The 17,400-nt window shown below is 42.5% G+C and overlaps 1 protein-coding gene across 7 annotated transcripts in view; it reads right to left on the reverse strand.

Moving 5' to 3' along the window:
* Positions 1 to 3,235: 3,235 nt before the first annotated feature.
* Nvl (nuclear VCP-like) overlaps positions 3,236 to 17,400 on the reverse strand; it is a 53,102-nt gene continuing 38,937 nt past the window's right edge. For 6 of the 7 annotated variants that reach the window (XM_006250367.5, XM_063272169.1, XM_006250370.4 and 3 more), the window contains 7 exons: positions 17,106 to 17,225; positions 15,564 to 15,663; positions 11,945 to 12,051; positions 8,383 to 8,459; positions 6,694 to 6,782; positions 4,817 to 4,887; positions 3,244 to 3,531 (listed from right to left, as the gene is read on the reverse strand). In XM_006250367.5, the coding sequence (XP_006250429.1) occupies positions 3,487 to 3,531; positions 4,817 to 4,887; positions 6,694 to 6,782; positions 8,383 to 8,459; positions 11,945 to 12,051; positions 15,564 to 15,663; positions 17,106 to 17,225 (609 nt within the window). In that variant the 3' untranslated portion in view covers positions 3,244 to 3,486. Of the gene's footprint in view, positions 3,532 to 4,816; positions 4,888 to 6,693; positions 6,783 to 8,382; positions 8,460 to 11,944; positions 12,052 to 15,563; positions 15,664 to 17,105; positions 17,226 to 17,400 lie in introns of all 7 variants that reach the window. The other variant, NM_001105980.1, reaches the window with a different exon arrangement.

The following is a 17,400-nucleotide window of genomic DNA, read 5'->3' on the forward strand; positions in this document are numbered from 1 at the left end:
CTCAAGAACTAAGTTGTTTATTCAAAAGGAACACAGGGCCTCTTTAGCTCCCTTTGTGTATACAGTGGATCAGGTTCTGTGCAGCGAAGACCTTTGCCATGCTACGTTTTTTTCAGCTCTAAGGCCATTTCTTTGGAAAAAATTAAAACCCTCTGTCTTTTCATTCTGCTTTATATCTTTGGGTTTTACTTTTCCTTGTTTTGGGGCAGTCTGTGCAGCCCATGAAGAACCGGAACCCCCTGTAATTCAAGCTAACATTGGACAAATAGATGCTCCAGCCCCAGCCTCACAAGGGCTAGGATGCAGGCCTAGCTAGGTACCACTCTAGACCACCACATGTTTCCTTACCTCATAACCTATAACCCAAACCTTAGGGAGGTTAAGGCTTGTTACCTGGGACTCCCATTACCTTACAATCCCTACATGGTTAAACTCTTTAGGAAATTTTTATTGACTGTGGCGTTCTGCAGGTCAGGTTCCGTGAGATGAATCAGTCTGCAATGGTAACTAGAGCCCTGAATACCCCAACCTGTGTGTTCTGGTGCTCTGGGCTTCTAGCAGCGCAGAGTATGTTATAGTCCAAGCAAGAAAGTTCCAGACCACTGGTATATAAGGCCAAGCAAGCAGTCTTTATTTAAGATAGAGAGCAGGCTCTTGTCACAAAGAAGTTTTGACCCAAAGCTCACAGATGCAGCATTTATAAAGGCGAAAGCTATAAGGATGTCAGTCACAGAAAACCCTGAATGTGCTGCCACACTCAGCGGGCCGGCTTAGGGCCGGCTAAGGACCCTGACAAGATAGTCAGGTAAGTTCACTGGCAGACAGCAGAGCAACCTGAAATTGAGTCTAAGGTGCTATCTTTCCCCATCAGGGCAGTACTTCTGGGCACTCCCACACAGGCACTTTTTTTAAAGATGTTATTTGTGTACGTGAGCACACTATAGCTGTCTTTATGTACAACAAACACCAGGAAGAGGGCACCAGACCCCATGACAGATGGTTGTGAGCCACCATGTTTGCTGGGAACTGAACTCTTAACTGCTGTGCTCTTTCTCCAACCCCTAAGTAAGCTTCTTATCCTTAAGTTGGAAGAACAGGTCCTCAAGGGTTCTTGTACAAAAGGGCACAGGTGAGCCAGTCATGAAAAAATTGGTAAAGAAACATCCCCAACCAAGACGTTAACAGCACTTCCGAGTGCCAATTTATGAAGCCACCAGCCTCCACTCCTCTTGTATTAGCAAACTCTCCATCTTCATTTCTATAAAGTGTGTATGTGAAAAGAGCCTACTGAGCTGGGAACACCACATAAGACACACGAGTGTCAAGCACTCCACAGAGTATGTTCAAAAGGTGCTATTTGAAGAAATGTTGTAATCCATTTTCTGCTCAGTAACTGACTTCTGTTCCACTTGTACCACAGCAGACACAACCTGCATTTTATGTCCAGGTCACCAGGAATACATGCACTTAGACCCAGCATTCAGTTGTCGAGAAGATCCGACATGGCAGACAGCGTTTTCATTTGGCATACAGCAAGTGTGGCATCAGGCTCAACAGCTCAGGCTCACTATTAAAGGTTTTTCTGGCACTTATTTCTAACTCTCCAATCGCCCTCATTCTGGGATCCAGTTGTTTCCTTTACGTTCTTCATTGAACAGTGTCATTCTGTACCTATAAACCTCTGCCAAGTCCCCATGATAAAGGTCATGTTGACCTTTGCAACCATAACTCTAATTTTATTTCAGTTGTATTTTTCCAATTTAATGTGTGTGTTTGCGTGTGTGTGTGTGTGTGTGTGTGTGTGTGTGTGTGTGTGAGAGAGAGAGAGAGAGAGAGAGAGAGAGAGAGAGAGAGAGATCTCGACTGAGATCCACAGGGTCAGAGTACAGCTTTTAGGAGTTAGTTCTTCCCACCACGTGACTCCCCAGGATCAAGATCAGGTTGTAACGCTTGGTAGCAAGTGTTTTTACCTGCTGAATCATTTCACCAACCCATTATCAATTTCATTGGTTTTATAAAAATGTTTAATTTCTAAAAAGTGTTGGGGGTGTGTGTGGGGGGAGGGTGTTATACACATGTGAGCACAGGTAATGTGGAAGCCAGAAATGCAGGACCTCCTGTAGCTAGGAGTACAGGCAGTTTTGAGCTGCCTATGTAGGTGCTGGGAATCAAACTTGGTCCTCTGAAAGAGCAGTATGTACTCTTAATTACTAAGCCATTTCTTCAGCTCCATCATTCTTAAATTCTTAAAAGGAACCTCAAAGACTTTGCAGAAAGAGATAGAATAAAAATTTAGGAAGAGGGGGCTGGGGATTTAGCTCAGTGGTAGAGCGCTTACCTAGGAAGCACAAGGCCCTGGGTTCGGTCCCCAGCTCCGAAAAAAAGAACCAAAAAAAAAAAAAAATTTAGGAAGAGAATGAAATAAGCAGACCTGTTTGTACAGCAACAGCAATGCTTGAATGGCTGGTTGAAATAACCATGACACAGCATAAACTTCCTCATAAAACATTAGCTTAGAGATTCACTAAAGACACAATTCGAGACAATCTGAACATCCAACATGACGATGAATAAAACACTGAAAAACACTCTCCCCTGGATCTGGCGAGGGTGGAACACATGTATGAGAAGGGAAATTATCTTCCCAACACAGGAGTGAATTAAAAAGGAAAAGCAGTGACTGCAGTGTAGGAGCCTCCTAGACCACGTGAATCAAGTGACTGCAGGGACAGTTTGAAGGACCAGAGAGCTGTATTAGCGCCTGAGAGGATGCCGAGACTGGCTTTACTATGTATCTTCAAGGAGATAAAATTAAGCCAATCCAATCACTGACCTAAGAACGGGAGAAAAGCTGGATATGGGGCACACACCTTTAATCGCAGCACTCAGGAAGCAGAGGCACACAGAACTCTGGGAGTCTGAGGCCAGCCTACTCTATACAGTAAGTTCCAGGCCAGACAGGGGTACATACAAACTATCCCCAAACAAAACGCAAAATCCAGCAACAACAAAAACTTGTGGAAACTCTAAGGAAGACTTAACACACTGGAATAGGTAACTTAGACCAGATCCCTCTACTATAAATGACATCAGAAGAGCTGAGTAAGACTGATTGGAGTGAAACTGTAGCAATGTGTCAATGTACTGATGGTTGGTAATGCAGAAAAATGTTCTGATATGAATGTGTAACTGAGATGATGGGATGTAAGGTGATCAATTCTCAAGGAAACTGTTTATGCGTGATCAAGATAGTTCAAAATAAAATTTTATTTGAATAAGGTTTTATCATTTCTTTTTTTCTCTTTCTTAAAAAGGAGGTAGAGAGTTTTTCCACAAAGCTGGTCAGATAGGAAACACCATTTTCTTCGATTTGGCCTCATTAACTTGAAAATGAAATGCTTACAAGAAGACCACCTGTGTCAAGTTGAAAGCAGACCCGTCAGGTGAGTGTGGTTCGTGGTGAGTCCCACGCACTGGGCGTGGACGTCACTGACTGAGGGACCTCTGTAGAGCTTCGTACATCCTTTGATCCTGTGAAGATTAAAAAGCCACACTGTGCTGTGGATCAGTTATGGGATGGAGGCGTGACCTGCAAATTCCTACACTGAAGCCCCAACCCCCAGGACCTCTGAGTGTGGCTGCCTTGGAAACAGGGCTTCTGCAGAGGTGAGAGGTGAAAGTGGGCCTCAGTCCCAAATGACTGGGGTTCAAGAGGAAGCTTGGACACAGTGCATGACTAGAAGGACATGTGAAGACAGAACAGGGAGGGCACCCGCAGGGACAGAGACCACAGAACTCTGACAAGACCACATCTCTATCTTAGACGTCATCTCTGTTGTTTAAGGTGCCCATCTATGGGCCTTGGCTACAGCAGCCCTAACTGCGGGACCCCGAGATTCTGCCCTGCCCTGCACCCTAAGTCTGTGCATGTTCCTGTCTGGGATATGCCATGATTTCCATCAGTGTCCAGGTTAGTCTGCACACAGGTCAAGGGGTGTGTACACCTGTAAGCTACCCTGAGTCCTGATGGAAACAGAAGGCTAAGGAAAAACTCTCAAAGTGTCTTAACATTCCAAGAAACTGCCAAGATGGCTCCCACTCGACTGTTTCACTCTGTACAGCACAATGCATGAAACTTCAAGCATCTCACTCCTCACCTCCCTTGCTGTGGTCAGTCTTTCAGAGTTCTGTCAGTGTAGCAGGTATACAGTGGGAGCTCACTGACACCACATGAACCTTTTCAGTGTCACATGGCAATCCCACCCTTACCTATTTATCCCAAAAGAAAACTTACAATGTGTTTCCACTAGAATCTATCTTAGGGCCAACAGTTCAACCCTTACCCTCTACACAATACAGAGAACTCTCACACGTTACCCTCGGACTTATGCTTACATACTGTGGTACAAGTGTGCTCCCTACCATATACAAACAAACTAAAAATAAAAGTGAATTTATAATTAAAAGCCAATCGTGCTAGGCCTGGTGGCTCAAGCTTACAATCTAACACATTTCCTACGCTGTTTATTTAATAATATATTTGAGAGATACTTATTGTCTTCCATTACGTGAGCATTTCACATTTTGGCCTACTATGATACATGCCGGTGAAGAGGGGTATTGCGGCACATATCTGAAATCCTGAAACGTAGACTGCTGAGGCAGGCGTCTCATGAGTTTGACGCTAGCTTAGGCTGGACAAAGAGACTATCCTTCAATAAAAATAAACAAAGAAAATAAAATGATAAAATTTCCGAGTTCTTATGAATGGGTGTCATTTCATTCTCTTCTCTAGACCCTGAGGAGTGTTTCTCACCTTTACTGATATGGATGGTTTCACTTTCCTGAAAGCTTCTTCAAAGTGCTTATGACTGACCGTCAGCTCAGCTGTGGAGGAAATACACATCTCAGTATGTACATATTTTTTTTCACAAGAAAACGGAGGGGGGTGATCAGATGGAACTTATTCAAGCACATGACCATATGCCCCTCTCCAGATCTGCCTCACTGAGAATCTCTCCATTTCACTCTCCAGCAGGAAACAGGACTGCTGGCAGTCAGTCTGTCTCTCAGCAATGTGGGGATGGAGGAAAACCAGTTGAAGTCGAGCTGTGCAATGTGGTCTCAGGTAGAAATAACTTAAGAGAGTACAGGGAGAGATGATCAACAGAACTAGAATTAACAGAGAACCAGTATTACCACCCAAGGGTGTGTTCTTGAATACACATTTCCACTACTGAGTAACAACGGCTACACACACACACACACACACACACACACACACACACACACACAGAGCTGAGTGAAGACACAAACACATACCAAGTCCTCAAAGACAAAACCACTAAGGGACATACATATGCTTAGCATAGAACTGGTTTTGGAGGGGTATAATTTTTATAAGGCTAGTTGGTAAAATAGCTAAATGCTAAAATATAACTTGGTTTACAATTTAATGTGAGAACTTAAGTGATGACAACTTATACTCAAAATAGTAAACAGATATTAGGATAATATATTTACCTAAAATAAAATAATACATGCTACTGAGCATGTCAGTGAGAAACTGGACAGCTGAGTGGCCTATGATCTGGGTAAGGTATTAGCTGGTGCAAAGTCTCTAAAGGCCAGAGAGCTAAAAATGAAAGCCACAGCCAAGCAGAGATAGCAGCATTTATTATGTGTGTACATAAAAAATAACCAGGAAAGCAAGTAGCAACTCCAACACATGGGAAAGGCCTGTTAACTTTTAGTCACCAAACTTACTCTAAGACAGTGGTCAGATTCAGCTTACAACGTGGCATACATGACTGTGAATTTGACTGTCATGGAGGTGAGGGCAAGAAGGATATGACACACTCATGATGTGACTCAACAACTAAAGACCCTTTTGGTTTCTTAAGCATAAGATTTCAAGTACAGTTTTGTTAGTAAAATGTTCTAAGTTTGCTTATTGTCATTAATGTCCAAAAGGAACAGAACACAGTTTATAATATATATGCATATGTATAAATGTCTGTGTGTGTGTATATATATTTCTGAATCTTAACATTATCCAGAAAAACAAAAAAAAAAGCCCTTTCTAATAAATGTATGCATAGGTGCCAATAAATCTATGCTAATCAGATGTTGGAATAATATTTAGCTTTGAGATCCACAGAAGAGCTGTAGAGATAACTCGGTGTTAAGAGTGCATCCTGCTCTTGCAGAGGATCTGAATTCAGGTCCCAGGATCCATGTCAGCTGGTTCACAACCAGCCCCAGAGGATCTTAATGTCCTCGTGGTCTCTGAAGGCAACTGCATTCGTGTGCACATTTCTCCTCCAACCAACCTACCACAAACACACCCACATGCACATAATTAGTGCACAAGGAGACCAGTGTGCAAGGATTTTTGTCTTTGTCTTTCTGGCTTTGTGGTGCTGGGGAAAGAATCCTGAGCCTTGCACATGCTAAGAAAATGCTCCACCAGTGACCAGTACATATTGCCACCTAATTTTATATTTCAAAAGAACAAAATCTTGATTATAGAAAACTGTGTATTTCTTTAATCTTCTAAAGGGTCTCATCAAAACAAAGTCATCCTCATTGTATACTGCTCTAAAAAAGGCTAGAGAAACACTACTTTAAAGCAGTATTTTTAAATATACAGAATAATAAACTAGAATGGAGAAATCCTAGAGAACCTCATACCTGTTCCAATGCCATTCTTCTGTCCTGTTATTTCTTGTCTCAGGGCACAGAGAGAAGCTTCTCGGACCAAAGCAGAAAGGTCTGCACCCCTATAATAAAAGAAACGTTCTTATGTATTCCTAGGCATTCTAAAAGCCAAGAAGATATTTAATTATAATATACTTAACAATGAAGACAAAGCAATGAGAGAAGGTGGGACCAGGAGCAGTGAGGAACAGCTTTTAGCTTTCACTTAAACCTTTCATTATCAACCTTTAGAAGAAAGGAACTTGAGGAAGGTGCAATACAATGAAAAACAAAATGTCCTTCCTTTTAGCCACAGATACTACTGTTGCTCTAAAACATCCAGTCAGATGCTAGAGTATAACGACTGAATTCAATTCCTAGAAACCACATTAAAAGAGGAGAAGGAGCAGGGGGAGGAGGAGGAAGAGTAAGAGGAGGAAAGGGGGAAAAAAGAATAACCCAGTTCAAGTTATAGGCAGGCAGATCCCTGGAGTTTACTAACAGAGAGTCAGCCTAGTCTAATAGACACGAGCTTCATGATTTAAAAGAACAAAACAAAATATGCAAAACTATTGTCTCAAAACACAAGTAGCTTCTGAGAAACAATACCTTAGCACCTAAGGTAGTATATCCTGACATCTTCAGGGACCTGCACACACACACACACACACACACACACACACACACACACACACACACACACACACAGAGAGAGCTGAGTGAAGACACAAACACATACCAAGCTTAGTCTGTGTGGCTACTTCAAGTAACAGCAGCAGCTGGGTCAGCACAACCCTAAGAGGTTAATGAGGCGTCTGTGCTGACTGGGCTTCCCTATACTGCAGCTTTAACAGGAGCCACACAGACTAAGAAAGTTGAATGGAACTAAAGCCCCATTTTCAGGTATCAGATAATCAAGAGCCCATGTTACTATTCAAGGAGCTTACAGTGCTGAGCTACAGCTCTAAAGCCCTTGATTAAAACCCCTCACTCAGTCATCTCACTGTCTTGTGGATGCCCTGTATTATTGGCCTTGGTCTATAAGCATCCACCAAGCACCAGGGGTATTAGGGACGAACTATGGGGCTTTTAAAATTATAGAGGCTGGGGCATCTCAGCTAAACTACAACAAGAACAAACATTAAAACCCAAGGCAGATGGGGTTGGGGATTTAGCTCAGTGGTAGAGCGCTTGCCTAGCAAGCGCAAGGCCCCGGGTTCAGTCCCCAGCTCCGAAAAAAAACAAAACAAAACAAAACAAACAAAACAAAAAAAACAAAACAAAACAAAAAAAACCCACAAAAACCCAAGGCAGAAATATCAGGTGTCCGGCTGCCCTTGCAGGCTGTCAAGGGCACGTGAACGCAGGGAGCACCCAGCCTTGCAGATTAACCTCTGTTTTGCAGACATAACTAAGAAATCTGACACTTTACAAATTCTAAAAGTGGAACTTAACAGTGCAGTGTAACAACCTGGTTAGGGAAACTTGAGGGACAAAAGGGACAATCTATGCCAGGCAAGCTGTCTGAGAAGAAAGCAGCAACAACCAGCTAGGCACTGGGTAAGGTGCCACATAGGAAACAAATTTAGCCTTTCCAACAATATGAGAAATGGGCTTCTTTTCCTTTCTAGTGACGAAGAAACTGTACTCCAGAGGTTTAAGGGAACAGACTTAAATACTCACGTATAGCAATCACAACGATGGTCATTAGCAATTGCTTCCAAATCTACATCTTCATCCAGGGGAGGTTTGGTGCCATTCTGAATAAGAGGGAAATATGAGATCTGTTTGAGGCTTTAAAGACTTATATGTATCTGTGTTCTTAATGAAAAAGAAAGGCTGACGACTAAGGTATTAGAACCAACTCCAAAAGCAATGTAGAATGCCGGGGTTTCAATCTGGAGAATCAGGGTAAGACCCAGATTTAAGCTGTAAAGGCAAACTCCTGACACTCATGAAGTTGGGGGGATCTGTGTCGTGAAACGGACTGAGGTCTTAAACTCAGCTTGTTGAGCATGAGAGGAGGCTGGCTACTCTGCACAGGACCCAAAATGTTGTTCTCAATCTCTCATCTAAAACCCAACACTGACACTGGAACCAATTCCTCGCAGCTCATAATTACAGACGCTAAAAACGGCAGGGCTCAGAAAAGCCTCAGAATTTCGACACTGAACAAGCACTATGTACAGGAACCATGCTTAGTAATAGTCTAAGTAGATTACATGGCAGAAGCAAACACTACACAGTTTTTTTAAAAATGATTTTACAGAGGCTGCTTAGTGGTTAAGAGCCTCAGCTACTTTTCTAAGAGAACTCAGTTCAGAGTTCTAGTACCCACATGGTGGTTCGCAACCATCTATAACTAATTCTGGGAGGTCTGACACTCTCTTCTGGCCTCCATAGTACAGCATATGTAGTTAATGCATACGCATGAGTATTTAAGACCCCAAAAATAAAATTTTACAGTTAAAGACTACTTATGTGCATATATGGGTATACATATGCCAGACTATGCAAGAGAGGCTGGGGAGAATTTCCAGTTGATTCTTTCCTTCCATCATGAAAGTGTGAGGACTGAACTCAAGGACTTCAGGCTTAGAGGCAGGTGCCTCTATCCTCTGAGCCATCTTACCCGTTTCCAGTATAGCTTTTCATGACTTAAATGTTAGGACGGTTGGATGGTAGGTTCAAGAATATTACTGTCCCAATGCAGGACTTACACATGCATTGTCCTCTTTTCTCTGAAGTATATGCATATACCACATTACGAAATAACTATTCACACGTGAATAAACATGCCAATTAGTTAATCTTAGCATCAAATAGCAACACTGCAGGGTGCTGTCAATATGGGATTAAGCAGACAGCCACTTTGTGCAATTATCTATCACTTTACCCAGATCCATAAAGAAATTCTGCATGTGTCCCAGCAAGGCCTATTCAAAACATGCAGAGACTGTGGACTCTAAGAGCCACTGTCACGATAAATATCAAACCCATGTAACACAGGGCCAAGGAATCAGTTCTGGTGCCTATTTAATACACCTTTATCCAGGGACTAAGTTCTGCATATAGCAGAAACAATCATAAAGCCAGACCTCATGATCATCAAACACCTCTCAGTGCAGCTTGCACAGCTACTAACCCTGGACTGCTGCAGTGGTGAGAAGTCACTGGAAGGGAGTAGGACGGTGACTACTGCAGACATGTATATATTTGTGTGCAGGAGCTGCCAGGAAGGGTTCAACCTCAATGTTAAACAGCACACAGAACCTGCCACATATATTCTATACACTATTAGACTTTTACCTTAAACCTTCTAGTTTCTATATCAAAAGCTCAATCATAAGGAACAAACGCACCGGGGATTACCTGAGGACTCCTGTATAGCACTCAATACCTACATTCTATTCTTGTCAAGCTGGTATTCGCAAGGCCAGGATCTGCCCAGAATGCACTTCTCTGACCTTTCCTAACACTGGGCTTAAGGAACTGAGCTTGAGTTCTGTCCTGCAGCTGACATGAGACAATCTGACTTGCTCTGGCTCATTCCAAGGGGCTTTTTACTGTGATGTTAGTGGGATATTGGTTAAGGCATCATTCAATACATCCTTTGTGTGAAGCAACTATCAATTTTCTATACCTGTCATATCTATAATCTAAGAACGTGTGAGGATGGGGGCAGGAGGACCAGGATTCATAGACACTGGACTACACAGTAAACTATGACACTACAGGCTACATGAGATTGCCAAAAAACCAAACAACAAGTCACACTGCAATTTCTACAAAGACAAGTGGAGAGGCTGCACAACATAGGAAGAATCAGTCCCAGGGAACCTATCATCGAACTATAAAGACAATAAGCAGTAACTCTTAAATTGAAAATAACTCAGGAATAGAGTTGAATAAACTACCAAGGAATAAAATAAACCCAATAATGACATAGATCAACCAAAATAATGAATCTAGAAAATGTATCTGGGAAAAAAAACCCGGCAAAGGTGCTACTTGAGTACTGTATCTACTGAAACACTCTGAACACTGACTATTGAGCAGAGTGCCAGTGTGATAAAACTGGACAAAAATATACAAGGAACAAACAGTGGGCAGAGGAAGGAGACGTACCAAATACTGATTGCTTCATTAATTAAATATGTGTCCAAAATGAAGTATGGCTGGTGTGATGGCTCACATGTGTAATTCCTGCACTTAGAAAGCAGAGGCAGGGGTGTGACAACTTCAAAGACAGCCTGGATTACACTGTGACACCTTTTCAGGCTGGCTTTAAGAAGTCATTACTTCCAGTTGGGCAGTAATGGTGGCACAAGCCTTTATCCCAGCACTCTGGAAGCAGAGGCAGCAGATCTCTGAGTTTGAGGCCAGCCTGGTCTACAGTTTGAGTTCCAGGATAGCTAGGGCTACACAGAAAAACCCTTTCTAGGAAAAAAACAAAACAACAAAAAAATTAGCTGGGAAGTCCAGGCATGGTAGCACATGCCTTTAACCCTAGCACGTAGGAGACAAAGGCAGGCAGATCTCTGTGTGTTCAAGGTAGTCTGAGCTATGTAGCTAGCCCCAGCCAGAACAGGCTACAGTGAAACTTTATCTTAATAATGGTAACAACAACAACAAAGCTAACTGTGGTAACTGAGAAACAGAATTTATTATGAAGACATCAAATCTCAATGTGTTCCTGAATGTTCCTGATGAATCTGTATTGACTTTCTTTACATCCTGTCCTCGATCAGACAGGATGATCTGATGAGCAACATTTAAAGACATAGGGAACATGATTACAAGGAACTCCAATCCTTCGTTTAGTTTACCTTATTGTGAGTAAGAAGAAAGGAGAATGGACCAAGGTTTGGTGCCCATTTTGGAAGACAGAGGCCTGGTAAGCATTTAAGCTCTAGAAGAATAATTAGCTGACGTAAATTACTACCTGGCATAACTTTAAAATGGTGGAGCAGGGCTGGGAGGGCTCGGTGGTGGAGCAGGGCTGGGAGGGCTCGGTGGCTCTTGCAGAGAACCGGGTTAGGCTCCAAGCACCCACAAGAGAAGGCTCACATCCTCGAGTCACTCCAGGATAGAGGATCTGATTGCTTCTCACCTACTGGGCAACTGCATCCATGTAGTGTACATAATTCTTACAGGTGTGCGCGCACACACACACACACACGGACATAGAATAAAGACATTTTTAAACAATATAAACATACACAAAGTCATTTCTCTTACTCACTTTTGTAATAGTCTTTAATATGGCAACACGGTCTGCTGGGGGTGGCAAACCCACAAAGAGTGTTTTGTCCAGCCGGCCGGGGCGCAGAATAGCAGGGTCAATGATATCTAGAGAAGAGAGAAAAACAGATATAAATTAAATTGAATGGCCTTTTTTCTTTAAAAAATGTAAATTAGTAAAAGACAGGAAAAATTCTTTTTGAAAAAACAAAACAAAACAACAACAACAACAAAAACAAACTAAAAACAAAACAAAAAAACAAACTAAAAATTGTGGTCAATTGGGTATTACTGAAGTAAAATGCTCTGGGGCTGGGAATTGGTTTAGGTGGTAAAGTGTTTACAATGCAGCCACTGGGACAAAGTTCAAATCCCCAGAAGTCCCATGAAAAGCAAAGTATGGCAGCAAGTGCCTATGAGACAGATCAGGGCTGCGAGGGCAGAGGTAAGATCCCTAGGGCTTGCTGGTCAGCCAGTCTAGCCAGAGTGAGTTCCTGGTTCAGTGAGGGATCCTGTGTCAAAAAACAAGGTGAAGATTGAGGAAGATGATGCCTGTTGACCTTCACATCCAACACGCACACCCACATGCAGGTCTCACACACACACCCCTCCTACACAAATCAAAGCTACGCTTAGCAAATACATCCGTGTACCGACAACAAAACTCTCATCCCGCCTGTGCTCCGCAGCTGCTCTCCTTCCAGGACCCTCCATCTGAGGTACTACGTCTGCCCCAATAGTGCTTCTCTCAGTGGTGCCTTCCCTGCCCTTTATCCATGAATCTGTTGGAATTTCCCAAGAGCACCTAAGCCCCCCTGAATCTTCTCACAGAAACTATCTTGTGTTCGTTCCTCTGTGTCCCTGGCTTAGGAGCGAGGGCCCCGTGCTGAGCGTCATACTGCCTTAACACCGAGGCTCACTATAAAACTTTCTGACTTCACCAAGAACCCGTTGTAAGCCACACTTTTTCAACAGTTTTTATACCAAGACAGAGATGTGAGAAGTACCAATGACTAACACTGCCATTTACACAGGCAAAGCGTGAAGCACACGTATGCACACACCATTCACATGCACATAAACATACACATTGTGTCCACTTACATTTAAGTCTTTGTTACGGGGCCCTCATGCATGTGCTCTACTACTAAGTAAATATCCCGGCCTTCCTTTAGCTTCCATTCACAGCCCGGCTCATGGCAGGTTTTCTCAGTTCCTCACCTGAGAATATTCTGAAATGCATGTCTGATGGAGAGTCTTTTCAGCTTTTGAGAAGTATTATACCATTTCTCTCTGGCCTTTATTGTCTTTTGATAAAAATCTGCTATCATTTCACTTTCTTAGTGCAGATATATACATACAGGTAAAAACTAACACATTAAAACCACACGTGTGTGTGTGTGTGTGTGTGTGTGTGTGTGTGTGTTGGGCTTTGTAGCTCAGTTATTGATACAGTGCTTATTTAGTATGTTTGAGACCCTGGTTCAACTCCCAGCACTGCAAAAAAATTCTTAGTTAAAAAATAAACTAGGCAGAAAATTATTATAGACAGCAACACAAGTCACATGATATAATGAAATACAACAGCCCAAGAGTCATGAGTCCAACTGAAGAAGACCCAGACAATGTGTCTGTAAACATGTGCAGTAAACTGACACTGCAGGCTAAGTTATAAGGGGATGAGTGAGATTCAAGAGAGCAGAGGACAAAGCACAAGTGCACGAGTGGCCAAGCACAGGTAAACTAAGGTTCAACATCACTCAACACAGGCCATACTCAGTGCAGAACGTTAAACAAAACACTATGCTTTACAACCGAGAACAAAAACCTGGAGAACAGAGAACTTTAAGACGACTGACATTCGAGGGTAAGAAAGCTCTCAGGAAGGGTAGTGTGGGTATGGATGAAATAGTAGGTATCATGGCGGTGGGCAGTTCTATAGTAACACCAGCCAGACAACTGAGAAATCCACTCGAGGAGCCAAGGGAGGACTCCATCTCTGTAATCACAGTACTTAAAGAGGCCAAGGCAGAAATATGTACATACCAGGCCTTCCAGGGTTACTGTGTGATTCTATCTCAAAAAGAGAAAACAAACCCAAAACATGCTAAGATACCATAGTGACAGAGCTGGGGAGATGACTCCATGGTTAAAAGCTCTTGATGCTCTTCCAAAGCACTCAGTTTGTATCCCAATATCCATGTTAGGTGACTGACTGACAAGCGCCTATTACTCTGGCTCCTAAGAACTTGATGTCTCTTGGCTAGCAGACAGTTATCAAATATCATGATACTCTATCTTAGAAAGTTTGGGTTGCGGGGAGGGCAAAGGATTAAAGATATGAACAAAAACTAGAGTAAAACAGAGAAGCTAGCGTGAGCACCTGTGAAGTCCGTCGGCTTTTATGCAAATCCAGCACAGAAAGCTTCAGCTCGAAGGCAATTTTTAAACCGTAGGCCAGTAACAGGACATGGCACAAAATCTTTTAAAATTTCTGGAATGACGAGGAGAGTTCCTTGTTTCCATGAACTTTAGAGAAATCATACTACATAATTTCTGAGACTACTTTTATGGTCAGAAGTATATATTAAGCCAGGCATGGTGGACCATGGCTAGAATACCAGTACTCAGGAAGCTGAGTAGGAAGACAGACATCTCAAGGCCAATGTATCTAACAATATCCTGTGTCTAAAAAGAGACAAGCCAGAAACAAAGATGAGTGTGGTACACGTATTCTCTGACAAGAAGACAACTTTATTAGAATTGTTCTAATTTGCTCTCTATTGCTGTGGTAAACGTCAATACTAAAAAAATCAGCAAATGCGACGTGGGGGAGAAAAGTATTTACTAGGCTTACATGTAATACCCTAATGGCTTGCTCACCGGCTCATATCCAACCAGCTTTCTCTTCTTTTAAAGATTTATTGATTTTTATCTTGTGTGACATATGAGGGTTTTGCCTGCATGTACAGGTGTCTACTGTTTAGCTACGTTGCCTAGAGACCAAAAGAGGTCAAACAATCCCTGGAACTGGAGTTAAAGATGGTGGTGAGCAGAAGTGGGCACTGGGAACTGACCTTGAGTCTTCTGCAAGAGCATCAAATACCTTTAACCTCTATCACCTCTCCAGCCCTCGGCTAGCTTTCTCATGCAGCCTTTAGTGAGTTGGGCCCTCTCATATCACTTAACACTCAAGGTTCTCTCTTAAGGACACAGCCAAAGGCTGTCTGAACCGAGCAGCTAATTATTCAAATGAAGTTCCAACCTCCTGGGTGAGTATAGGTTGTGCCAAACTGACGACAAACCAACCACCAGAAAAGTCAATAGAGAGACACCATTTCATGAAATATGTTAGAAGATTTATTATTTTATGTGTACAGTGTTTTGTCTAGCAGTATGTCTGTGCATCACATGCTTGCAGTGGATTCCCTGGAACAAACAGTTGTGTGCTGCCTTGTGGGTTCTGTGAATTGAACACGGGTCCTATGGGAGAGCAGCGAGTGTACTTAGCTGCTGAGCCATCTTTCAAACCTCAACAGTTTAGATGCAGCATTAATGAGACCCGTCTTAGGTTTAAATTCACTTTATAAATGCATTTGTGTAATGTTCTTCTTCCTTACCTGGTCTATTAGTGGCAGCCAAAATAAAAACTTGCTGGCGTGTTTCTAAACCATCCATTTCTGTCAGCAGCTGATTCACCACACGGACACTAGCACCTGTCTAAAGAAAGAAAATCGAGTTCCTTCACCTTCAACATAAGGAAAGCGTCCATTTTTCCTCTACACAACTAAACACATTTCCTCTCTTGAATGAAAGCCTCTGTCCAAGAAAGATCACAGTGACTGAGCTGCAGCATGAACCCAGAAGTCCCAGGGTCCCAGAGGCTGGGGCAAGAATACCAGTATAGGGTCAATTTGAGCAACAAGGGGGGAGTGCGGAGGTGGCGAGGGGGGACAAGCTTGGAAGTGGAAGAGATGGGGAAAAGGAAAGCGGGCAGGTAGCAGATGGGCACCAATGACTACTTGTTAAAGAGTCACTGTCACTATAGACAGACACTGTGCAAATGTGATCCTCAGTCATTCCCCAGTCAGAATGAGAAAAACTGAAGCTTAGCAGAGAGGTTATCTGTATAAATTATATGGTTCTGAATTATTTAACAGCTACCATGAACCTAGTTGCCATTTGGGCAACTCTAGATTCAGCTTCCAAGCTCTAGATTTCTGCCACGGTCGAGTATCCAATATCTCTCAATGCAATACATAAAGGGACATTGAGTCCCTAAGTTTATCTTTTCTTGAAGCAAATGGTACAAGTATGGCTATTCAGAACTAAACCTAAGTGAACGGGTTAGGAAGAAGGTACAGGGATACAGAGATATGGAAACATGGAAATAAAACACAGACAATGAAGGAAATGAGAAAGTGCTGCTATGGGCTTTTTACTATAAATTGACTTTCTTTGTTTACTATAAATCTATATAAAGCTACAGCAATGTGCTTTAACCCACGGAATCTTTTAATGGATGCACTTGCAGAGCCCGGTTATCACTCTTGGGTGACACAGCACTAATAATTAAGGACAACAACAAACTCATAATCCAGACTCAGGAACATTATGAGTTATTGGATTTAGTCAGGTACTGGCTGTGCACACCTTTACTCCCAGTACTTGGGAAGCAGAGATAGGTGGATCTCTGTGAGTTCAAGATCAGTCTGGTCTACACAGTGAGTTCCAGGAAAGGGAAGGCTACACAAAGAAACCCTGTCTTGAAAAGAAAGAAAAAGAAAAAGATTACTAGTTTCAGAAAGAAACTGAGAGGCTAGAGGGATGACTCACTTGCTGCACAAAATAAATTTTGTTAATGAAATTGACAAAAAAAAAAAAGTTGGCATTATCCTTGCAATGGTGACTTGTTTACACAGCTAGAAATAAAGTCCTCAGGATAGCATAGCCATCCTTGTAAGTACAGCAAAAGGCTAAGCTATCCGAGATTATGAGTGATTAAAATGGTAACATGATGGGGCACACAGTGGTGTTAGTGTCAGCAACTTGCAAGCAGGGTCACCAGGAGAAAGGGATTTTAACTTTTCCATAAATGTGACTTATACAAACTTTATAAGCATGCATTCGTATGTAACTAGAAAAAAAGCTCTGATACTTACTTCTCGGTCTGATCTCCGGGGGCATAAGGCATCCACCTCATCAAAGAATATCACGCAGGGCGCCGAGTTCTTGGCTCGCTGAAAAACCTGTCGCACAGCGCGCTCACTCTCCCCGACATACTAAACACACAGAGAGCAGACAGAATGCAGACAATGTTCAATCTTGGGTAGAATACACAGTGACCGTCAAAATAGTTTTACACCATGCAGGTCCTATGCATTTATATACTCAGGAACGTTAAGCAATAATTTTTAGAGGTCATAAGTTTGAGAGAGCGCAAGTGAATGGTTAGAT

Source organism: Rattus norvegicus, chromosome 13 (genome assembly GCF_036323735.1).
Source record: "Rattus norvegicus strain BN/NHsdMcwi chromosome 13, GRCr8, whole genome shotgun sequence".
Classification (NCBI taxonomy): Eukaryota; Metazoa; Chordata; class Mammalia; order Rodentia; family Muridae; genus Rattus; species Rattus norvegicus.